A 25,408-nucleotide genomic window follows, 5' to 3' on the forward strand; every position below is an offset into this window, starting at 1 on the left:
GGAGTTTCTTTTCTTCTGCGCCCTGCCGTGTGCCCATACAGCAGTTTATGACCACATGTGGGGTGTTTCTGTAAACCGCAAAATCTGGGTAATAGAGTTTTGTTTGGCTGTTAACCATCGATATGTTAAAGAAAAAATTGGATTAAAATGGAAAATCTGCCAAAAAAGTGAAATATAAAAATTTGATCTCCATTTTCCTTTAATTCTTGTGGAACGCCTAAAGGGTTAACAGTTTGTAAAATCTGTTTTAAGTAACTTGAGGGGTGTAGTTTCTACAATGCGGTCATTTATGGGGGTATCCACTATGTAGGCCCCACAAAGTGACTTCAGGCCTGAACTGGTCGTTAAAAAGTGGGTTTTGGCAATTTTCTTAAAAATTTTAAGAATTGCTTCTAAACTTTTAAGCCTTCTAACGTCCTAAAAAAATAAAATGACATTTCCAAAATGATGCCAACATAAAGTAGACCTATGGGGAATGTTAAGTAATAAATATTTTATGATGTATCACTTTCTGTTTTAAAGGTAGAGAAATTGAAATTTAGAAAATTGCGAACTATTCAAAATTTTTTGTAAATTTGGGATTTTTTCATAAATAAAAGGTGAAATATATTGACTCAAAATGTATGACTATCATGAAGTACAATGTGTCACGAGAAAACAATCTCTGAATGACTTGGATAAGTAAAGGCGTTTCAAAGTTATTACCACATAAAGTGAGATATGTCAGTTTTGCAAAATTAGGCCTGGTCAGGAAGGGGGCAAATGGCCCAGATGGCAAGTGGTTAAGGTCAGTTCGGCACTGCAGCTTCAGTGCAAAAATTTTGCAAACATTAGAAATCTTAGCTTCCTGGACCAATTTGGGAGGGCTGCACCGTGGAGTTAAGCTCTGACTAGGCTGTACAAATACACTATAAACAGCTACAAACAGGCACAGCTCCAGTTTGGGTCAGGTATGAAATCTACAGCAAATACTAACAAAAGACTGAAAGCATAGAAAAGGTTGATACTCCAAAGGTCAAAACTGTAGAAAACTAAACCTTAATATATTCAGTGTACATACACCTGTTTAAAAAAGGATAGAAAAATAATGGAAGTAAGTAGAAAACAAATCCAATGACCAAAGTCATTAGCTCTGATGAACCGAAGTTATTGCTTTGCAAAGTCTGGCGAAACTTTGTACAATAACTGAATTAATTTGTACTGTAAAAAAAATAAAACATTTCCTAACTTGGGGGTTCGGTTCCAAGGGTTCCACTTGGAACCGAACCAGACTTCGGAAAATGTTTTTTTTTACAGTACAAATTCATTTATATTGTAAATTCTCACGAGACTTCGCAAAGCAATAACTTTGGCTCACCGGAGCCAATGCATTCTAATACTGTACAGAGCTCCTGCTCGTACAGTATTAGAACGAAAGTTTTATGCGAATAGACTTCGGTTGTTTCATCCGAACTCGATTCGCTCATCCCTAGAAATCACTGACCAAACAATTAAAGAAGCATTCCAGTTTTTTTTGTTTTTTTTATAGTTGCTCCCATTAGTACAGAGGTACAGAGTAGTGCAGTCAGTCATTTTACCAGCTGCTTTAGTTTAGGTTCACATAGAAATTTCTGGAGGAGTTTTTAAGGCAGATTTTCCTGCAGGTTTTTCAGCCAAAGCAGATTTAAAAAGGAATTAGAAATATAAAGGACTTCTGCTTCTTCCTGCTGGATCCCCTTCTGTCTTTGGCTGAAAAACCTGCCCAAAAAGTTCCTCCAAAAACAATGGGGGTTATTTACTATCTATGCTACTCCAGTTTTTGGCATGAATAAAGTCCAAGACCCTGTTTTGCAGCCATTTGACAAAATAAGTGCGTAAAATAAACAAGTCTATGTGACAATATTTTGTTGCACGGGTGTTTTTGCACTGTGCTTGCCACTTGGGAGAGAAGGGTGCCAAAGGGGCACAAAGACGCTGGTCTTTTTAAGTGACCACCAATCTGTAAAGCTAATGTTATGGTAGAATTATGAACTCCGGTCTGGATCCACAATTACATCACATGACCCGCAGGTTATTTGTGCGGCTATCTGTGACTTTTCCCCGCACACGCCAGTTCTAAAAAGTGGGGGTGGCGGGGATGGGTCGGCAGACCCATCTCATTTATCATCAAGGAAGCTGTCTTACATTTAGACTGGTGCTGGATACGCTGAAGTTATCGTATGTAGAGGCCGGCACCTCTTCATAATTTCGACTGAACCACCACCAGCTATAGGGGTTATTAACAATCGGTCTTAATAAATGACCCCCTCAATTTTAGTTTTCAGATTCAAGTTTGCAAACACTAAAGGGAAAATCCGAGATCCGGGCATAAAACTCCTTTACTGTACAGGATTACATACAACAAAAATTTCACACTGGGCCCTTCATAGGCAAAAGCCAAGTCTAGTCTACGTGTTGTCCGAATGGTTGTGATGCCACTGCCCAAAGAACAGGCCGAGCAAGAATCAGACCACTCTGCGGGAGAATGAATATCCTGCACAAATAGAACGGCTTCCTGAAAAACCCAAATCTCAGAAAAGCACTTTAAATTTTTTTTAAAAAAAACCCACAGTAACAGGCAATATTGCATTCACCTAAAAATAATGTTTTCCAAGTCAAAGGGATACTCAATGATACCAGTAGTTGGCACTCTAACTCTCAGAACATCTTGCTGGGTGGGCAGGTAGCCTGGCTTGGAAATACGATCCACATCTGTCAAGTAACTGGAAGAAGATACAAACAATCATTAAATGCTTTTTGTGGGTATACATGAGGAACAGAAAATGCCACTGGGTCCATGTGCTTTGTTTTTATTTTACAGACAGTACAAAGAAACTTTTGCGGTGAGACTTCCAAACTGACAACTCCAGTCTATGTTGCAAGTTGAAGGGCGGCAGGAGGCCCGTGCCCCTTTCAGAAAAGCTACCAACTATAGATGAGTTAATTGATCTGTACTGATCAATTCATTCATCAAAAAAAAAAAAGGTTCTTGAGCAGCGAGGGGCTGAAGCAGCGACTGTTTATGTGCCGCTATACGGAAGTGTAGCAGTGCATGCACAGTCACTATTCTGGTAGTGACAGCAGAGGCTCTCCCTTTCTGTCGCTAGTCGGAGTAGAGGCGCAGATGAGAGACTGTCAGGGCCGGAAGAGTTGTCCAGCCCTGTCAGTCGTACAGCAGGGGGAAGCCTCTTGAGCGGTGGGGCCAGCCTCTCACTGCTCAGCAACTCTTTTTGATGAGCAAAGCGATCAGTACAAAGCTCTACTGCCAAGATAGAATACATTTCTAGCAAACCTTTGGTAATTAGGTAGAAAGTCTTCAACTTTGGCACAAGTATAGTTAAAGGGGTATTCCCACCTCTAGGATCTAGCGTCCCAACTCTCTCCTAAGGGCAGGTTTTTGGAGAAATAAGAATCTGACCTTACCAATCCTTTCTTCTCACGGTAGATGAGCGGCTGCTAGCTGTCAGTGGCTTATTCTACTCGAATAAGCAGAGTATGCATGTGTATGGCCACCATTAATGCCTACAGCATGAAATTAGATCTAGTTGCACCCACATTGTTCTAGGGCTAGTGAAATTAAGCACGTACGAATGCTGTTCTATAGTTACTCTGCCTAAGATGAGAAATACACTACCAGCTTAACTAACCTGCGTGCCCAGTACATCCTGCGGGGTGACTGGGGGACCATCACAAAACACTCCTTTGTGTGGGGAAATATATATATATATAAATAAATAAATAAATAAAATGGAACTGGGAGATAGATGTTACATTAGGATACTAAAATAAAATCATCAGAAGAAGAAAGCATGTCAATAGTCAAAAGGTAAATTCTACAAGAACGTACTATTTGGTTGAATCTGACAGTTGATATTCCCGTCGCCGATCATAGCATTCCTGGATACCTGGATCATTCCACAGATTTTTGATTGCATTGATATATGGCTGTTCAAAAGTGCAGACCCTTTCCACATCCACTTCTCGTACAAGTTGCGCATAGGCCTGCAGAGAAAGACAACTGTGTGGGAGCATTCAGCACACAACTCCTGACACTCAACAACATACTTCTACCAGTTCTAAATAGGAACACAACTACATACAATTGTTAAGAATACATAAATAGATTTATTTTTGCCTTGTTTTCTCCTCTTCTACGGGTTAATGAGGTGTACAAAAGCAACAGTCAATTTCCAATAATAACCAATCAGGCATAACATTAAAACCACCCGTCTAATGTTATGCAGGTCCTGATCCTGCTTCCAAAACAGCTCTTAATTTGTCTAACACCTCTGAAAGTTCCCCAAAGTTCTTAAAGTTGTTGTCCCATCTCCACATTTATAGCATATCGCTAGGATATGCCACAAATGTAAGACTGGAGTGAGCCCCGACTCTTGGACCTGCTCCAATCTCCAGAATTGGGCCAGCAAGTGAAGGAAGAGCAACCAGACATTTATGGCCACTCTCCAGTCACTGATATGGGAGTTCCAAATATAGCCAAGCTCAGTTATTTCTGGTAGTCCCATAGTGATGAATAGAAACAACGCCACACATGCGTGGTGCACTCTCCTTCACTGTGGAGGCGTCATTCTGGAGATAGGAGCAGGTCCCAGAGGTAGAACCTGCACCCGTCTGACATCTTCTAGCGATATGGCCTAAACATCGAGATGGGACAATCCCATTAAGACCTGTAAATTGTAAGCTGGGGTCTTCATGGCACAGACTTGTTTTTTTCCAGCATATGCTCAATATGTATAAAAAAAATAAATAAATAAATAAATAAATAAAAAAAAAACTGATAGACAAGCAGGGTCCGTAAAAACGTCCCCTAACACATGACATACTTAATGACCCGAATCAATTTAATCTTCCACGAACTGGTTTTATATGAAGGATCTGGATTAAGACTGCTCTATTCTTTATTTCAACCTTCTTATGACATCTCACATATGCGTGATCAAATTAAGATCTAGGGAACCTTGAGACCAGGTCAAGTCCTTGAAGTCTTTGTCTTCCACAAACCATTTCTGAACAATTTCTGGGGCACTGTCCTGCTGAAAGAGGCTGTGCCATCAGGGAATACTGGTACCATAAAGGGCCTTATTTGGTCTGTAAGAATGTTTAAAGAGGACCTTTCATGGAAATTTGCCACCCTAGTTTTTTTTTTTTTTTTAAATACCCCTTGCATTCCCTGCTGTGCCCCCCTGCTGTTTTCATGCCCAGTATGTTAATCCAAGCATCGGTACAGGGAAGAGGAGATGCCAGGGTTTGTCAAGGGGCATCTCCTTCTCCTTGGCCATGCGGCGGTCCAATCACAGCGAAGAGCGTCACCGGAAAAGGTGAGCTTTTTTTTCCCCTGCCTGGCTGTGATGTGCTCCATTGTGATTGGACCGCCCTGTACCAATGCTCAGGATTAACATACTGGGTGCGTTAACAGTTAAGGTTTCAAAGCAGAACATTGTCCAGAGCTTCACACTGCCTCCACTGGCTTGCCCTCTTCTCAAAGCATCCTGGAGCCATATCTTCCCCAGGTGAGGTACACACAGGTGCTTGTTTATGATGGAAAAGGAAACACGATTCATCAGACTAGACCACTTTCTTCATTTGGTCCATGGTCCAGTTCTGATGCTCACATGGCCTTCAGGATGGCCATGGACCAATCCTCAGCTACACAGCACTATATGCAGCAAACTCAATGCACTGTGTGTACTTCTTATCACAGTCAGCAGTAACTTTCTCAGCAATTTGTGCTACGGTAGTATGTTGTAGGATCAGATCTGACTGCCGTCTTCACTCCCACCCACATCAATGAGCCTTGGGGGCTCTTGTGCCCTTTACCAGTTTCACTCCCTTAGACTATATCTACCAAATACTAACCACTGCATACCATGAACACCCGACAAAACCTCCTGTTCTGAAGATGCTCTGACAAAATTGTGTAGCCATCACGATTTGACCCTTTCCAAAGTCTCCGAGATCCTTATGCTTGCCCATTTTTCCTGCTTCAAATCAATGTCAAACACAGGTCACCCACTTGACAAGTGCCACTGTGACAAGATATTATTCATCTCACATTTATGTGCTTTTAATGTTATGGTTGGTGTATTCATCCCATCTGAATTGGTGGGACCTTTATAGGTATATTCTATTTGTCAACCACATCTTACCTTGTTCTGCTCACACTTATAGAGGATTTTCAATGTTTCCATGGCACGAATCATAGACTGCATGGCAGTAAAGATATTCTGAAACACAAGCTTGGTAAAGCCCTTTTTGTCTTCTTCTGAGTAGCCAGAGCCATGGATTATTCTCATCTGTTTAATGAAAGTGCTCTTCCCACTTTCTCCTGTACCTAGAACACAAGAATAAACGAGAGTTAAACACATGTCCATGGGCAATGTCAGTCCACCAGTCACATACATAATTTTCATGCTATAAGATCTGCCCTTGTGAAGGAATTCATGTTGACACATTATTAGGCAATTCTTTCTTACTCCTCTCATGGCTGTCCATTGTGTTATTCCACTACACAACTGTCATTCCAGTGCCAAAGCTACTTGAGAACAGCTGACCAGTCGACATGCGGGGTGTTGGACCCCCACTGATCAGATACTGATGGCCTTGCCTGAGGATAGGCCATCAACATCAAAGCACTGGACAACACCCTTAAAGCACACCTATAATTAAAAAAATAAAAATAAAGAGATTATATCTGATCAGTCAAAGTTCAGATTCTGAGAACCCCTCACAGAAGTGAATGCATCAGAAGAGCTCTCCAAGCAAGCAGTGTACCGATTCACAGAAAGTCCATAAACCTTCATAAATCTGTACATTGTTTGCTCTGCGCTATGAGGAGATGCGAGCAGGGCCAAAACAGGAATGAAGGGACACAGCATTTAGAGAAGTGCTTCTGCCCCTTCATTCCATCAGTGCTGGTCTCAGCGCCTGGAACCACACCAATCAGAACTTCAAACCTGTTAAACAACAGGTACCCTTTAGTACATAAGACTCACTATTTTGGAGTTCAATCCTTGACTAATAAAGGGTCAATTTTATTTGCAGTATAATGGGTCTATTAACAGCGGTGGTAAAGCATGTGATTTTATCCTTCTGACCATGAAAAAAGAAACACCACACCCTGTTTTCTATACTGTACATTTCCTAACACCTTGCCACACTAGGCTCCACCATAGGTAATGAAGAGAATATTCAGAAACGCCTTAGAGTAAAACTGTATTAGAAATGCCAAGATGCAAAACGACACCTAATTTGGAAAAATGAACGGGAACGGTGTGAAACTGGCATGTCTGAATGTTGGCTGTAAATCAAGAGCACATTTAATAACTGTAAAAGAACAGAGGAGGGCAGAAGCCCTCGCACAAAAGCCTTCACTTTCAAAAATCAACTTTCCACCAAAGTGGCCTTGCAAGGTGCAACCCCTAGATAACCTTAGATATTTGAGGTTTATAGCAGAAGATATCACCCTCTTTTCTGACACTTATAACTACCCAGAATGAACCCTGGACATGGAAACAACCATTTAGGGTGGTATTACACACTTGTGGCTGTGTTACAATCACCAATTACCATGCAGCACCGGTATGTTCCACTTGAAACAACGGCAAGTCCTGGTGCAGCCCAGCCATTACAGTATGTGTTACCAGTGGCTAAACTTATGTAACGGCACCCTTACCGTCTGATGGAGGCCAACATTGCAAGATGTTTCCTGCTGGCAAGCTCAAAGTGGGGCCAGTTTAGACTTTAGTGAGGTTATCTCATGGAGACAACAACTTTCACCTTTAAGTTGGCCTAACAATCATCTGATCATCACAGTCACAGCTTCAGAAACCCATGGCAGCCAGCCATACATTTTCCATACAGTGACCATTGGACAAATTGGAAGCAGAACTCAGAAAGGGGGAGGGGGAAGCCCCAAATGCTGCAGAAAGATTTGCATCTTTGCACTTGGAAACCATGGCCCTGATTTATCATGACGGCGTGTGCAGGCCTAGTCACTTCCTATAGAAGTCCGTGCGTCAGACTGGGATCTACTCCAGTCATTTAAACCAGTTTCTGACGCAAGCGATGACTGTGCCAGGCCGATGGCCCTGCCCACACCCATCCTCGCCATGCCCCCTTTTCGGAAGCTGATGAGAGAGTTATAAAAATACCATTTGCGACTAGATTTACTTTTGCAACTTTTTAAATGGCAAAATAAAATCTGGCGTAGGGAGACGATAGGGGAAGTTTTAGGTTTTTAGAGTTTGCTGCATTATTCAGAGACGGCACCATGATCATATTTTGTAGTTTCTACTACTACACATATGCATCACCTCCTCACTGTATTAAATGGAAAACTATGACAAACTGAGACCTGCACAAACATTAGGCCTTTTACAAGGGCCAATAACCAGAAAAATTATTGGGAAGGAGTGTAATCCAGAATGTTACCTGCCCCATGAAAATGTGCTGCTGATCACCAGATGGATGAGCAAGCACTCACTTGCTGGTTGATCGCATCTTTAACACTGAATCAAAAAAACATTCATTTGCCAGCAGCAGTTTCCCGGTTTACACAGGGATGTGCTAGCAAACAATGAATCTATATGAGGATGAGAGATCGCAGCAATGATCATTCAATCCCATACAGAGTGGTTGGTAAATGCAGCTCTCCCCTCTTCTCAACCATCAGGAACAAACGGTTCGTTCTTGCCAACTGCCTTGTTAGTGGACCGGTCTAAGGGGATCTGCACATGGGTGTGGGTTTAGAAACAATATCTGCCCAACCAGCCGCTCTTTTTTTTTTGTGGGGTTCCAAGGGGGATGGGGTCCCCATTCTTGTGATCTTGGGAGTCCCAGGGGTAGGAACCCCATCAATCCTCTAGTTCTCCCCTGTGGATAGGGGATAACTTCACATAACTGGAATACTCCTTTAACATTGAAGTTGCAACACCAAGGACAAGTTGTAAGGCTAGGCAAATTGAGCACCTAGCTCCAATCTGTGGCATGTGGGAGGGGCATAAAAGCCAGATTGAAGGCAAAGTTTTTTAGCTACCTAAAATTCAGATCAAGTTGTGTGGGATGATTTGCGAGCAGGAGACATTGCACAATGTGCCAGATATCGCCACTTGTCACAAACTGATGGACAGAATCCTTGACGACCTGGTTTATCATTCTGCCAGATTGCCAAGCGCCTAGGTTGAGATGTCAGCACTGTTCAATGTTGTGTCTCCTGGTGTTTGGAAGAACAAGGATGAACTGGAATGACAGCAAAAGGTGAGTGGAGTTGAACCTTTGCATGGATTAGGATTAGAATAATGGTGTATAATGATCCATTCTGCAGGTGAAATAGGATGTCACATCCCAAGTAGGGATGAACGAACTTGTGTTTCAAGTTCGGCATACAAGGCTTGGGTTATCTAAAAATTCCGCTATGGATTCTGCTACTAGGGACCATAACTTATGGTTCGTTGTAGCGGAATCCATAATAAAAATTCTTAGATAACCCGAACCTTGCATGCCGAACTTGAAACATAAATTCGCTCGATACTAATCCCAAGCCAAAGGCGGCAAACAGTGAGTTTGTACACAAACCATCAGTAGGCACTTGCACAACATTGGGCTACAAGCCAGACATCCAGCTACAAGTGTTCTACTGACCTCATGTCACCACTCAGAGGCCATCATAACACACAGCAAAATAGCAATGGGGAAAGGGGGGAAATGGAGGTCTGCACTTTTCAGCATTAAGTCTCGCTTTTGTCCAGACAGCCGGAGATTGGTTTGGAGACCATGGGGGCAACTCCATTATGAGGCCTTCACAAGGGATCACACTGGTCCTACTCCTGGGATTATGGTGTAGGGCAACATAATGTACAGTAGCTGGACCCCTGTTGTCTATGTTTTAGGTACACTGATAGCTTGGCGTTAAATTGAATTGCAGTGTTACGGCCATTTCTCCAAAGTGTCCAAGGAACCGGTTTTTCCAACAGGACAACGCCAGGCCGCTTGTTGCTCGTGCTACTGTGAGCAGCCTGCACATAAGACCATGGCCTGCACGACTGGTCATTGGTCTGCAATCACAAATGGAGCTGCCAACAGTGGATCTTGACAATTTGTGTGGCCAAGTGCATACAGCCATTAACCACCTCAGCCCCCAGTGCTTAAACACCCTGAAAGACCAGGCCACTTTTTACACTTCTGACCTACACTACTTTCACCGTTTATTGCTCGGTCATGCAACTTACCACCCAAATGAATTTTACCTCCTTTTCTTCTCACTAATAGAGCTTTCATTTGGTGGTATTTCATTGCTGCTGACATTTTTACTTTTTTTGTTATTAATCGAAATTTAACGATTTTTTTTGCAAAAAAATGACATTTTTCACTTTCAGTTGTAAAATTTTGCAAAAAAAACGACATCCATATAGAAATTTTGCTCTAAATTTATAGTTCTACATGTCTTTGATAAAAAAAAAAATGTTTGGGTAAAAAAAAAAAAATGGTTTGGGTAAAAGTTATAGCGTTTACAAACTATGGTACAAAAATGTGAATTTCCGCTTTTTGAAGCAGCTCTGACTTTCTGAGCACCTGTCATGTTTCCTGAGGTTCTACAATGCCCAGACAGTACAAACACCCCACAAATGACCCCATTTCTGAAAGTACACACCCTAAGGTATTCGCTGATGGGCATAGTGAGTTCATAGAACTTTTTATTTTTTGTCACAAGTTAGCGGAAAATGATGATTTTTCTTCTTTTTTTTTTTTTTTCTTACAAAGTCTCATATTCCACTAACTTGTGACTAAAAATAAAAAGTTCTATGAACTCACTATGCCCATCAGCGAATACCTTGGGGTCTCTTCTTTCCAAAATGGGGTCACTTGTGGGGTAGTTATACTGCCCTGGCATTCTAGGGGCCCAAATGTGTGGTAAGGAGTTTGAAATCAAATTCTGTAAAAAATGACCTGTGAAATCCGAAAGGTGCTCTTTGGAATATGGGCCCCTTTGCCCACCTAGGCTGCAAAAAAGTGTCACACATCTGGTATCTCCGTACTCAGGAGAAGGTGGGGAATGTGTTTTGGGGTGTCATTTTATATATACCCATGCTGGGTGAGAGAAATATCTTGGCAAAAGACAACTTTTCCCATTTTTTTATACAAAGTTGTCATTTGACCAAGATATTTATCTCACCCAGCATGGGTATATGTAAAAAGACACCCCAAAACACATTCCTCAACTTCTCCTGAGTACGGGGATACCAGATGTGTGACACTTTTTTGCAGCCTAGGTGGGCAAAGGGGCCCATATTCCAAAGAGCACCTTTCGGATTTCACTCCTCATTTTTTTCCTGAATTTGATTTCAAACTCCTTACCACACATTTGGGCCCCTAGAATACCAGGGCAGTATAACTACCCCACAAGTGACCCCATTTTGGAAAGAAGACACCCCAAGGTATTCCGTGAGGGGCATGGCGAGTTCCTAGAATTTTTTATTTTTTGTCACAAGTTAGTGGAAAATGATGATTTTTTTTTTTTTTTTTTTTTTTTTCAAACAAAGTCTCATATTCCACAAACTTGTGACAAAAAATAAAAACTTCCATGAACTCACTATGCCCATCAGCGAATACCTTGGGGTCTCTTCTTTCCAAAATGGGGTCACTTGTGGGGTAGTTATACTGCCCTGGCATTCTAGGGGCCCAAATGTGTGGTAAGTAGGTAAATGACCTGTGAAATCCGAAAGGTGCTCTTTGGAATGTGGGCCCCTTTGCCCACCTAGGCTGCAAAAAAGTGTCACACATCTGGTATCTCTGTATTCAGGAGAAGTTGAGGAATGTGTTTTGGGGTGTCTTTTTACATATACCCATGCTGGGTGAGATAAATATCTTGGTCAAATGCCAACTTTGTATAAAAAAAATGGGAAAAGTTGTCTTTTGCCAAGATATTTCTCTCACCCAGCATGGGTATATGTAAAATGACACCCCAAAACACATTCCCCAACTTCTCCCGATTACGGAGATACCAGATGTGTGACACTTTTTTGCAGCCGAGGTGGGCAAAGGGGCCCATATTCAAAAGAGCACCTTTCGGATTTCACAGGTCATTTTTTACAGAATTTGATTTCAAACTCCTTACCACACATTTGGGCCCCTAGAATGCCAGGGCAGTATAACTACCCCACAAGTGACCCCATTTTGGAAAGAAGAGACCCCAAGGTATTCGCTGATGGGCATAGTGAGTTCATGGAAGTTTTTATTTTTTGTCACAAGTTAGTGGAATATAAGACTTTGTATGAAAAAAAAAAAATAAAAAAAAAAAATAAGCATTTTCCACTAACTTGTGACAAAAAATAAAAAATTCTAGGAACTCGCCATGCCCCTCACGGAATACCTTGGGGTGTCTTCTTTCCAAAATGGGGTCACTTGTGGGGTAGTTATACTGCCCTGGCATTTTCCAGGGGCCCTAATGTGTGGTAAGTAGGTAAATGACCTGTGAAATCCTAAAGGTGCTCTTTGGAATATGGGCCCCTTTGCCCACCTAGGCTGCAAAAAAGTGTCACACATGTGGTATCGCCGTATTCAGGAGAAGTTGGGGAATGTGTTTTGGGGTGTCATTTTACATATACCCATGCTGGGTGAGAGAAATATCTTGGCAAAAGACAACTTTTCCCATTTTTTTATACAAAGTTGGCATTTGACCAAGATATTTCTCTCACCCAGCATGGGTATATGTAAAATGACACCCCAAAACACATTCCCCAACCTCTCCTGAGTACGGCGATACCAGATGTGTGACACTTTTTTGCAGCCTAGATGCGCAAAGGTGCCCAAATTCCTTCTAGGAGGGCATTTTTAGACATTTGGATACCAGACTTCTTCTCACGCTTTGGGGCCCCTAGAATGCCAGGGCAGTATAAATACCCCACATGTGACCCCATTTTGGAAAGAAGACACCCCAAGGTATTCAATGAGGGGCATGGCGAGTTCATAGAAATTTTTTTTTTTTGGCACAAGTTAGCGGAAATTGATATTTTTAATTTTTTTCTCACAAAGTCTCCCGTTCCGCTAACTTGGGACAAAAATTTCAATCTTTCATGGACTCAATATGCCCCTCACGGAATACCTGGGGGTGTCTTCTTTCCGAAATGGGGTCACATGTGGGGTATTTATACTGCCCTGGCATTCTAGGGGCCCTAAAGCGTGAGAAGAAGTCTGGAATATAAATGTCTAAAAAATTTTACGCATTTGGATTCCGTGAGGGGTATGGGGAGTTCATGTGAGATTTTATTTTTTGACACAAGTTAGTGGAATATGAGACTTTGTAAGAAAAAAAAAAAAATAAATTCCGCTAACTTGGGCCAAAAAAATATCTGAATGGAGCCTTACAGAGGGGTGATCAATGACAGGGGGGGTGATCAATGACAGGGGGGGTGATCAATGACAGGGGTGGTGATCAATGACAGGGGGGTGATCAGGGAGTCTATATGGGGTGATAACCACAGTCATTGATCACGCCCGTGTAAGGCTTCATTCAGACGTCCGGATGCGTTTTGCGGATCCGATCCATCTATCAGTGCATCCGTAAAAATCATGCGGACATCTGAATGGAGCTTTACAGGGGGGTAATCAATGACAGGGGGGTAATCAATGACAGGGGGGTGATCAGGGAGTCTATATGGGGTGATCACCACAGTCATTGATCATGCCCCTGTAAGGCTTCATTCAGACGTCCGGATGCGTTTTGCGGATCCGATCCATCTATCAGTGCATCCGTAAAAATCATGCGGACATCTGAATGGAGCTTTACAGGGGGGTGATCAATGACAGGGGGGTGATCACCACAGTCATTGATCATGCCCCTGTAAGGCTTCATTCAGACGACCGGATGCGTTTTGCGGATCCGATCCATGTATCAAGGCATCCGTAAAAATCATGCGGACATCTGAATGGAGCTTTACAGGGGGGTGATCAGGGAGTCTATATGGGGTGATCACCACAGTCATTGATCATGCCCCTGTAAGGCTTCATTCAGACGTCCGGATGCGTTTTGCGGATCCGATCCATCTATCAGTGCATCCGTAAAAATCATGCGGACATCTGAATGGAGCTTTACAGGGGGGTAATCAATGACAGGGGGGTAATCAGGGAGTCTATATGGGGTGATCACCACAGTCATTGATCATGCCCCTGTAAGGCTTCATTCAGACGTCCGGATGCGTTTTGCGGATCCGATCCATCTATCAGTGCATCCGTAAAAATCATGCGGACATCTGAATGGAGCTTTACAGGGGGGTAATCAATGACAGGGGGGTGATCACCACAGTCATTGATCATGCCCCTGTAAGGCTTCATTCAGACGACCGGATGCGTTTTGCGGATCCGATCCATGTATCAGTGCATCCGTAAAAATCATGCGGACATCTGAATGGAGCTTTACAGGGGGGTAATCAATGACAGGGGGGTAATCAATGACAGGGGGGTAATCAGGGAGTCTATATGGGGTGATCACCACAGTCATTGATCACGCCCCTGTAAGGCTTCATTCAGACGTCCGGATGCGTTTTGCGGATCCGATCCATCTATCAGTGGATCCGTAAAAATCATGCGGACGTCTGAATGGAGCTTTACAGGGGGTTGATCAATGACAGGGGGGTAATCAATGACAGGGGGGTGATCAGGGAGTTTATATGGGGTGATCAGGGGTGATTAGGGGTGATCAGGGGCTAATAAGGGGTTAATAAGTGACGGGGGGGGGGTGTAGTGTAGTGTAGTGGTGCTTGGTGCTACTTTACTGAGCTACCTGTGTCCTCTGGTGGTCGATCCAAACAAAGGGGACCACCAGAGGACCAGGTAGCAGGTATATTAGACGCTGTTATCAAAACAGCGTCTAATATACCTGTTAGGGGTTAAAAAAAACACATCTCCAGCCTGCCAGCGAACGATCGCCGCTGGCAGGCTGGAGATCAACTCTCTTACCTTCCGTTCCTGTGAGCGCGCGCGCCTGTGTGCGCGCGTTCACAGGAAGTCTTGCGTCTCGCGAGATGACGCGTATATGCGTGACTGTGCGCAGCGCTGCCACCTCCGGAACGCGATCCTGCGTTAGGCGGTCCGGAGGTGGTTAATAACCACACTGATAACATGCCAAGGTGTGTAAGTGCATGTATTTCTGCGCATTGCACTTATACTCAATACTGAAAATCCAGATGGTATGAATATTTTGTTTCCATTTTTTATGATTAGCATGTCTATTGATCCAGTGATCTCCATAATTCCATGACTTTTCCTTCTTGGTGTTGCAATTTCAATGTTCAGGAGTTTATATCACCTGCTCTGTACAATGCTCATAAGTAGTTCAGACAGACATCTGCATGATATTCCCCACTTATACTCCGAGTCCTAACCACCTGAATGGCCGCCATGTCACAAAACTTCCCCCCTGGCTGAAAACAGCTTCCAAAAAAAAAATCTGCCATTTGCCATGCATGTCAGGAGCCGGATCTGACCTCTCCAGCGACCTCATTCTAATGACACAACCTCTTCAAAGGGTTATCCTGGTGACAGACTGCCTAAAACTAGTACACCACTAAACAGCATCTTAAGGAGCAAAACCACTGACTGAAGCCTCTTTCACACGAACGTGTGCGCTCCGACGCCTTATGGCGGGCCACATTTGCGGATCTGCTATAGACGGGCACCGTTCCGTGTGCATTCCGCATCACAGATGGTAACCATTCACTTCAATGGGTCCACAAATCCAGAGATGCGGAACGGAACACTATGGAACCACTACAGAGTGCCTCCATGGGGTTTTGTCCCGTACTTCCATTCCACAAAAAGATAGGAAATGTTCTATCTTTTTGCGGAATGGCCGGATCGCGGACCCATTGAGTGAATGTGTCCGCTGCAGCTGCCCCACGGTGGGTATTTGTGCATTGTGGCCCGCAATTTGCAGGCCGCAGCAGGGCCACAGGGCGCACACATTCGTGAGCCTTTAACCGCTTAGGGATTGGATATTTAACCAGTTCTCTATACATTCTCTCAGGTTCAACAAAGGTGAGCCTAAGCTCTAATGTCCCAGGGCTCAGCAGAAGTTTACCCTAAATGTATTCAGCAGCAAAGTAAATCACAAATAGGAAGATAAATGTGGGATGCCTGGCTGTCAAGGTCTGCATCATGCTGTCAGTGTCAGTAAGGCTACATGCACATGGCAGAGTAGTTTATGTGAATTTTTCTGCAGATTTCGCTATGTTTCCACAACAATCTGCAGATTTTATTGCGGACTTGCCCCAGATCTTCCCCTTTGCAAAGGGTGAAATTTCCACTGCAAATCTATACAAACAATTGATATGCTGTAGATTGCAATATCCTCAACATAGGTTATTTACCTCACCATGTAAATGAGACTTGGACATTTTTTAGCAGACCTGATGCAGAGCCAGTCACTTCAATGGGGCTGCAGAACACCATGTGCTCTCCACATCCATATGCTCAGCGGCCTAGCAAAAATTAGAACACACCCTATTCTTGTCTGTTTTTTGGACAAGAACAGGCATTTGTAAGAAAAAGGCAGGACGTGCTGATCCGCAAAATGCACACAGCTGGTATCCGTGTTTTACAGCACCGCAATTTGCAGACCGCAAAATGGATATATTCTTACGAATGTACCCTCAAGCTCAGGATTTTCTGTGTGTAAGGCTACATCATACGTGCGCGTGACAGCCATTGGACTTCAAACCGTGGATCCACAAAAACATGGCCACTGGCAGTGTGTACTCCACATCGCAGTGCGAATCCGCGATCCTATCCATTGTGGCACAGAGGCACAAACCCGGAAGAACATAGAAGGGCTTCCGGGTCTGGACATTTGCATCACCAAATCTAGGAAATGTCCTATCTTTCGTCGCATCTTGCAGACCCATTGAAGTCAATGGGCCCGTACCACAATGTGGAGTGCACACGGCCGGTGCCCATGTTTTGCGGGCATAGCTGTGCCACGGTCATGTGAATGCGCCTTAATACACACACTGTGCTCGTGGCCTAAAGCTGCAGGCACAGTGACAGAACACGCCTGATATATAAGAGCTCTGTGTGCCCCTTCAACATGTAAAAAGGGGCTATCCAGGTAAACATAATGACGACCTATCCCAGTGATGGCTACCTCCGGCACTCCAGCTGTGGTGAAACTACGACTCCCAGCATGCTCCATTCATTTCTGTGCAGTTCTGAGAACAGCCAAGCAAGTGTGCATCTTGGGAGTTGTAGTTTTACCACAGCTGGAGTGCCAGAGGTTAGCCATCACAGCCCTATGCTCACAATAGCCAAGCCCCGCGCGTATTGTTATTCTAGCGATACGGATTTGGTGAACACAAGCACCAAATCAAGCTGATTTCACAGCAAATTTAGTTAGTGAAACACTGACGATTTGCCGCAGATTTCACCCTCTGCATTCACCTGGGGCCGCTGATGACATGGAGCCCCTTATGTGCCAAGATTCCACGGTTGCTATTTACTGCGGCATCTAGGGAGTTAAATGGCTGGGATTAGAGTTATTTCCATTACTGAGGAAGTCCTACTACAGTCAGCAACGAGGTCCAGCAGTGATCCGGAAAAGCTGTATCAGTGCAGCCTGGTTCTTGAACCCCTGCCGCCTGCGCAGAGGTTAATGTTGCAGACAGCAAGGACTGAACACACAAGACTGCCCGCACCGATACAGTGCTGGGGGGGGCTGGGAAATAAATAAAAATCAGTGTTCTTTAACATTTAAAAAAAAATAAAAAATTGCCAGACTGAAATGTATAATTCATTACAGCCCGCTTACTACTGAGGACAAGCTCTGTGGAAACTAGTGAAATGTAGTCCCTGAACCCTGTGCCAAGCAAAGAAACACAGCAATTCCATTCATGGTAGTGCCATGCACAGGTATCACAGCACGGATTGCATCACCTTAGTCCTACACAGGTTTCAACAGCTGCCGAGCGAGAATCACAAGCTTTAAAAGGATATATCTAGAATCCAACACTACTAGCCCCTCTGGAAGTGCAAAAATGGCAGCTAGCAAATGTATCTTTATCCAGTCCCACAATCAGGAGTCTGTATGCATTACTGTTATTCCACTGCTCGGCATGATCTGCAATCAAAGTGTAAAATGCACCGACATTCATTTCAATTCCGACATGTGACCCGGATGGTAAGAGGGAGAGGGCAGCAGATACAGGCTGATCTATGGCAGGAGCACCAGGAGACGAACCTAGGAGGAGATGCACAGGTCTGCACAAAACAAAGACCATTCAGAAAGTTCCCCAATTTTAGATTTAGAAAGCAGTTTACAGTATAAAAAAAAAAAAAAAACTGCAAAAGGTGACCATAGTTTTTACATCTAAGGAACAATAAATGGTTTGCCCCTCCTGCACGGCAGCACTGAAATGTTGCAGTGCCGCCAATATTGGTGTGGGTTGGAACTAGTGGGGTCATCTATTGCCCATAGCAACCAGTCAGATTCCACCTTTCAATTTTGACAGCTCCTTTGGAAAATGAAAGGTGAAATCTGATTGGTTGCTATGGGCAACTAAGCCAGTTCTACTTTACACCAGTTAGATAAATGACCCCATACATCTTTAAACCCACTTCAGACAACAGGTTGTCAAACCCCAGGGAATCAGATGGTGATTGCTGATCTGGACGATTCGGTACCAGAAAACCGAAATCTTGTCAAAAATGTAATATCACATACAACAGCCACAATCCATAAAATCAGAGTCACATGTCCAGCCTTAAAGAGGACCTTTCACCAGGATACATGTATTGAAATTGTCATATTACCTTACAGTGTGGCCCCCAGTGATGTCTCTCCGCTTTTTTCTAAGAACCCCACTTTCATCCGCTGTGGTCCCTGTTTGTTTTGGCGCCTTATATGGTAATGAGGCGATTCGGTTCAACTAGGAGGGGACTTGAATTTGTCCTGGGCGCGGTTATCTTCTCCCTGGCTGTGAGCGCATCCAATCAGAGTGCCCCGCTCTTAGCCAGGGAGAAGGAGCTCAAGTTCGGAGAATCACAGTTCCTTCTCCCGCAAGAACTTGAGCTCCTTCTCTCTGGCTAAGAGCGGGGCACTCTGATTGGATGCGCTCGCAGCCAGGGAGAAGATAACCGCGCCCAGGACAAATTCAAGTCCCCTCCTAGTTGAACCGAATCGCCTCAATACCATATAAGGCGCCAAAACAAACAGGGACCACAGCAGATGAAAGTGGGGTTCTCAAGTCCCCATCTAGTTGAACCGAATCGCCTCATTAGCATATGAGGCGACAAAACAAATGGGGACCACAGCAGACGAAAAGGGTGTCCTTTTAAAAAAAAAAAAAAAGGAAAGACATCACTGGGGGCTGCACTGTAAGGTAATATGACTATTTCAATACATGTATCCTGGTGAAAGGTCCTCTCTAAAGGGGTAGTCAACTCAGCCACTGATCGCACATCGCTAGGAAATGCCATCAATGTCAGACGGGTGCGGGTCCCACCTATCTCCAGAATAGGACCCCAAAAGCAAAAAAAAAAAAGAGCGCACTGTGCAAGCCTACGTACACAATTATGGAAGTTACAAAACTAGCTGAGCACTGGCAGTCCTGTAAAGATGAATGGAGAAGTGGCAGGTCCCAGAGGTGGGATGGCGTATCCTAGAGATGGGTCAACCCTTTAGTCATGCGATTAGAGGTCGACATGGTTGGCTTTGTTTCTAGGGTACTATCCGCACCCAGACTTGCTACAGTGAGCGCTCCCTGCTGCCGCTAATGTGTCTCTTTAAGGGCACCCTTGGTGAAGTCCTGTTTTCACTGACCAGTTTACATAATTCACTCATACCAACAACTGCTCAATGGAAATGAAGTATCACTGATCATACGCTGATCGACTGTGCAGCTGATATCAGTATATGTTACTTGTAGGCAATGCTGCTTAGCATACATTTCTTCTCAGAACCATCACTGGACAACAATGATGATCTTCACAGCGATCATCAGATCCTCGTCTGTTGGTGGTTTAAAAATTCGTCCTGTGTAAAGGGACACTAGAGTCCTCAATAAATACTTCATCCAGCTTCAGAGAATGGTGGAGTTTGGAAATACACTGCTCAAAAAAATAAAAGGAACACAAAAATAACACATCCTAGATCTGAATTAATTAAATATTTTTCTGAAATACTTTGTTCTTTACATAGTTGAATGTGCTGACAACAAAATCACACAAAAATTAAAAAATGGAAATCAAATTTTTCAACCCATGGAGGTCTGGATTTGGAGTCACACTCAAAATTAAAGTGGAAAAACACACTACAGGCTGATCCAACTTTGATGTAATGTCCTTAAAACAAGTCAAAATGAGGCTCAGTAGTGTGTGTGGCCTCCACATGCCTGTATGACCTCCCTACAATGCCTGTGCATGCTCCTGATGAGGTGGCGGACGGTCTCCTGAGGGATCTCCTCCCAGACCTGGACTAAAGCATCTGCCAACTCCTGGACAGTCTGTGGTGCAACGTGACGGTGGATAGAGCGAGACATGATGTCCCAGATGTGCTCAATTGGATTCAGGTCTGGGGAACGGGCGGGCCAGTTCATAGCATCAATGCCTTCGTCTTGCAGGAACTGCTGACACACTCCAGCCACATGAGGTCTAGCATTGTCTTGCATTAGGAGGAACCCAGGGCCAACCGCACCAGCATATGGTCTTACAAGGGGTCTGAGGATCTCATCTCGGTACCTATATAGCAGTCAGGCTACCTCTGGCGAGCACATGGAGGACTGTGCGGCCCTCCAAAGAAATGCCACCCCACACCATTACTGACCCAATGCCAAACCGGTCATGCTGGAGAATGTTGCAGGCAGCAGAACGTTCTCCACGGCATCTCCAGACTCTGTCACGTCTGTCACATGTGCTCAGTGTGAACCTGCTTTCATCTGTGAAGAGCACAGGGCGCCAGTGGCGAATTTGCCAATCTTGGTGTTCTCTGGCAAATGCCAAACGTCCTGCACGGTGTTGGGCTGTAAGAACAAACCCCCACCTGCGGACGACGGGCCCTCATATCACCCTCATGGAGTCTATTTCTGACCGTTAGAGAAGACACATGCACATTTGTGGCCTGCTGGAGGTCATTTTGCAGGGCTCTGGCAGTGCTCCTTCTTGCACAAAGGCGGAGGCAGCGGTCCTGCTGCTGGGTTGTTGCCCTCCTACGGCCTCCTCCACGTCTCCTGATGTACTGCCCTGTCTCCTGGTAGCGCCTCCATGCTCTGGACACTACGCTGACAGACACAGCAAACCTTCTTGCCACAGCTCGCATTGATGTGCCAACCTGGATAAGCTGCACTACCTGAGCCACTTGTGTGGGTTGTAGACTCCATCTCATGCTACCACTAAAGTGAAAGCACCGCCAGCATTCAAAAGTGACCAAAACATCAGCCAGGAAGCATAGGAACCGAGAAGTGGTCTGGGGTCACCACCTGCAGAACCACTCCTTTATTGGGGGTGTCTTGCTAATTGCCTATAATTTCCACCTGTTGTCTATCCCATTTGCACAACAGCATGGGATATTGATTGTCACTCAGTGTTGCTTCCTAAGTGGACAGTTTGATTTCACAGAAGTGTGATTGACTTGGAGTTACATTGTGTTGTTTAAGTGTTCCCTTTATTTTTTTGAGCAGTGTACTATGCAATGGTTTATATCAGCAGACCTCAGACATATCTCCTGGAAAGTTGGTCACCCTTAGTGCATTTTTCAAGGTTAGGCTACTTTCACACTAGCGTTTTTCTTTTCCGGCATAGAGTTCCGTCCTAGGGGCTCTATACCGGAAAAGAACTGATCAGGCATACCCCCATGCATTCTGAATGGACAGTAATCCGTTCAGGATGCATCAGGATGTCTTCAGTTCAGTCATTTTGACTGATCAGGCAAAAGAGAAAACCGTAGCATGCTACGGTTTTATCTCCGGCGAAAAAAAACGGAAGACTTGCCTGAATGCCGGATCCGGCATTTTTTTCCATAGGAATGTATTAGTGCCAGATCCGGCATTCAAGATACCGGAATGCCATATCCGTCCTTCCGGTCTGCGCATGCGCAGACCTTTAAAAAAATGAGAAAAAAATAAATACCGTTTTGCCTGATGACACCAGAAAAACGGATCCGGTATTGCAATGCATTTTTCTGACTGATCAGGCATTTTTCAGACTGATCAGGATCCTGATCAGTCTGAAAAATGCCTGATCAGTCAGAAAAATGACATGCGTTTGCAACGGAACTGCCTGCCGGAATCAAACAACGCAAGTGTGAAAGTACCCTTAGATGTCAGACCAGGGAGGCAAATCTCCCTCTGGGTTGATAATGACCACTTCTGAACCTAAAAGGTGGCCATTCACAGATAGGAGTTGGATGGTTGAACAAACATCTGGTAAACGTTTACTTTACAGATGCCGCCATACACATTTTGGTCCATATTGGCCATTACAGATGTTCAAACTGCCTATACATCTTCAATGAAAAAAAAGGGGGGGGGGGGGGGGTTAGTCAGCACATCCCAATGCGTAGGTGCACGTCGCTATGGCTGAAAACAAACAGAACAACACAGTGCAACAGCACTCTACAAACCAAATAAAGTACAAAGACATATTACACTGCAAGTGCTATGCTAATAAATTAGAGATGCTTGGCAAATTATATTTTGTACAAAATTATTTCGGCCCGTCCGCCGCACGCCAAGGCGATCTCTATAAGACGGGTTCTAACACTAAACTCACCTGTTATGTGCCATGACAGCGACCATGAAATTCAGGAAGTGTAGGTCCCACATGCATGCTGGGCCCCTTTTGGTTTATATCTCTGTGGTGCCAGAATGGCCTCCATTGAATCCATGGACTACAAATACCAACATGCATGCTGAGCAAACTATGTACTCATGCTAATTAAAATCAGCCTGTGAGGCAAAACAGGCTCAGCATGCATGTTTATATTTGTAGTCCCTGGATTCAATGGAGGCCATTTTGGCACCACAGAGATACAAACCAAAAGGGGCCCAGCATGCATGTAGAACCTACACCTCCTGAACTTCATGGTCGCTGTCATGGCACATAACAGGCGAGTTTAGTGTTAGATTCCCGTCTTATAGAGATCGCCTTGGCGTGCGGCGGAGGGGCTCAAATAATTTTGTACAAAATATAATTTGCCAAGCATCTCTAATTTATTAGCATAGCATTTGCAATATAATAGGTCTTTGTACTTTATTTGGTTTGTAGAGTGCTGTTGCACTATGTGTTGTTCTATATACATCTTCAATGAATCCAAGCGACAGCCGACTTGTTTTCAAACGATATAAGTCTACCATCTATTGACTAAAATGATTGTTCATTGTTAAAGTGCAACCGACGAACATTTGTTTTAGTTGAAATCATCCATTTTTGATCAACTTTAGACTAATGTGTATGGCCACCTCAAGTGCTCAACAATTAACGCCCCTCCAATGCACGGCCTGATTGCACTAGCATTCATTCTTCATGATCCTGCATCACTTAATCACACCCTGGCATCCATGGAAGGCTTGAAGTACCTCCTTTATAAAGGAAATATCCACATAACTAACGATCGGCCGCATACATATAATACGGAGAGTTATTTTTGTTGGGATCATTCGTTAGACTGAGCTCTTTGTATTAAGGAATCTTAGAGTGGGTGCAGATGTTGGATAAATGTCAGATTTTTTTTTTTTTTTTTTTTTTTTTTTTTTACAGATTTTAAAAGTCTTGTTCTATCACTTAAAATGTGGGGATGATGAACCTGTCCCCACTCCTGACATGCCCGTTTTAATAGCTTTGTGCATTCCCCATGTAATAACAATTCTGGAGTATCTAGTGTTATGGCTCTATGTTGTGCCATTCCTTTATTATTGCTACTAGAAGTTGGGAATGAATTGCTAGCAGTCTGCAGTAAGGGTACTGAGGGGTGGTAACCAGTTGGGGTGTGTACCTGCACAGACTCACTCTATCCAATCAGTGCTGCCATTCTCCGACTGTGCAAGGACACATCCCCAACTGGTTACCACCCCTCTGTACCCTTACTGCAGACTGCTAGCAATTCATTCATTACTTCTAGTAGGAATAATAGAGGAATGGCACAACATACAGACATAAGAAAAAGATGTTTCAGAATTGTTATAACATGGGGAATGCATGAAGCTATTAAAACAGACAGGGGAGGTGAAAGGTCCAACACGCCCATCTTTATGATGGATACAAAATTGTAACATACAACACTAAACATTATAAAAATAATAATAATAATAATAATAATAATAATAATAATAATAATGATCCCGCTTCTAATTTACATGAAGGAGACTGGCTGGTCGTCAGAGGAACAAGGTGTTCTACAAGCACACTTTTCTAAATTAGCAGGCCCCGATTCAGCTTGGGGACGCAGTTAGTGGGCGCTATAAGTTTAGGCTACTTTCACAAAGCTCTTGGTACATACATCATATGTATCCATTAACTTGGCGGCCCAAAGCATCCTTTTAGCCTCTTTCAGCCCTGTATATATCAGGTTTTTTTCTGTATGGAGTAGCACAGCACACCGCACTAGTCAATAAAAATGCAGCAAGCAAAAATAAAAAGTATACTGAATGGTATCATTTTTTTTCTAAAATGGGAGCCTATAAGCAATAAATTCAACTGCAGAGGTACAACCAGGAAGTCCTCTCAATAGATACCTCCAAAAACACTTAAAGGGGTTGTCCGGGATTGGGGACATTGTTGTATTAGTACCAGAGTGACATACATATGTCACACATGCAAGTCCTACCTGCACCACATATTTCTGAAGCCCCGTTTTGATACTGCAAATTATTGGCCGGAAGTGACTATTTTTGTAAAATGAGTGACGTACCGGGTCCCTTGCAGGCGAGCGAAGCCTCTTCTTCCGGCTTCGCAGGGAGCCCGGTGACGTCACCGTCAGCCTAAGTCATTATGCAGAGCGCACGGAGGGGCGGTAACTAGGCTTGCAGACATGGTGTTAAGCCACGCCCCTCCGGTCCGGTGACGTCACCGGGCATGGATCTTTCTACTGAATGGAGGCAGAATGAAGACAGAGCTAGGAGGAGTTTATGGGTGTAAATATGGGGGAGGAATATGTGCTGCTGGAGGCGGGATATGTAGGAGGGGCGCGGATCGATGAGGGAGAGGACGATGTGCAGCAGGAGAATATGTATGAGGGGGCGGGTGCAGGGACGAGTTGAAAGACAGTAGAAACCAGGAGATGCCGCGCTGCGCTGGGACCCACAGTGCAGTGCGGCAGGAAGTCGTCACAGAAATAAACATCCATGTCAACAATCTGTGGGGGACCGTAGGAGCCATGCAGCAGGTTAAAAAATAC

At 44.0% G+C, this 25,408-nt stretch overlaps 1 protein-coding gene across 1 annotated transcript in view; it reads right to left on the reverse strand.

The window, feature by feature from the left end:
• LOC120989414 (guanine nucleotide-binding protein subunit alpha-11) overlaps positions 1–25,408 on the reverse strand; it is a 41,823-nt gene that overhangs the window by 10,703 nt on the left and 5,712 nt on the right. The window contains exons 2-4 of the mRNA XM_040417497.1: positions 6,183–6,367; positions 3,866–4,020; positions 2,613–2,741 (exon numbers count right to left, since the gene is read on the reverse strand). Of these exons, the coding sequence (XP_040273431.1) occupies positions 2,613–2,741; positions 3,866–4,020; positions 6,183–6,367 (469 nt within the window). The remainder of the gene's footprint in view (positions 1–2,612; positions 2,742–3,865; positions 4,021–6,182; positions 6,368–25,408) is intronic.

This window comes from Bufo bufo, chromosome 2, assembly GCF_905171765.1.
Source record: "Bufo bufo chromosome 2, aBufBuf1.1, whole genome shotgun sequence".
In the NCBI taxonomy this organism is placed as follows: Eukaryota; Metazoa; Chordata; class Amphibia; order Anura; family Bufonidae; genus Bufo; species Bufo bufo.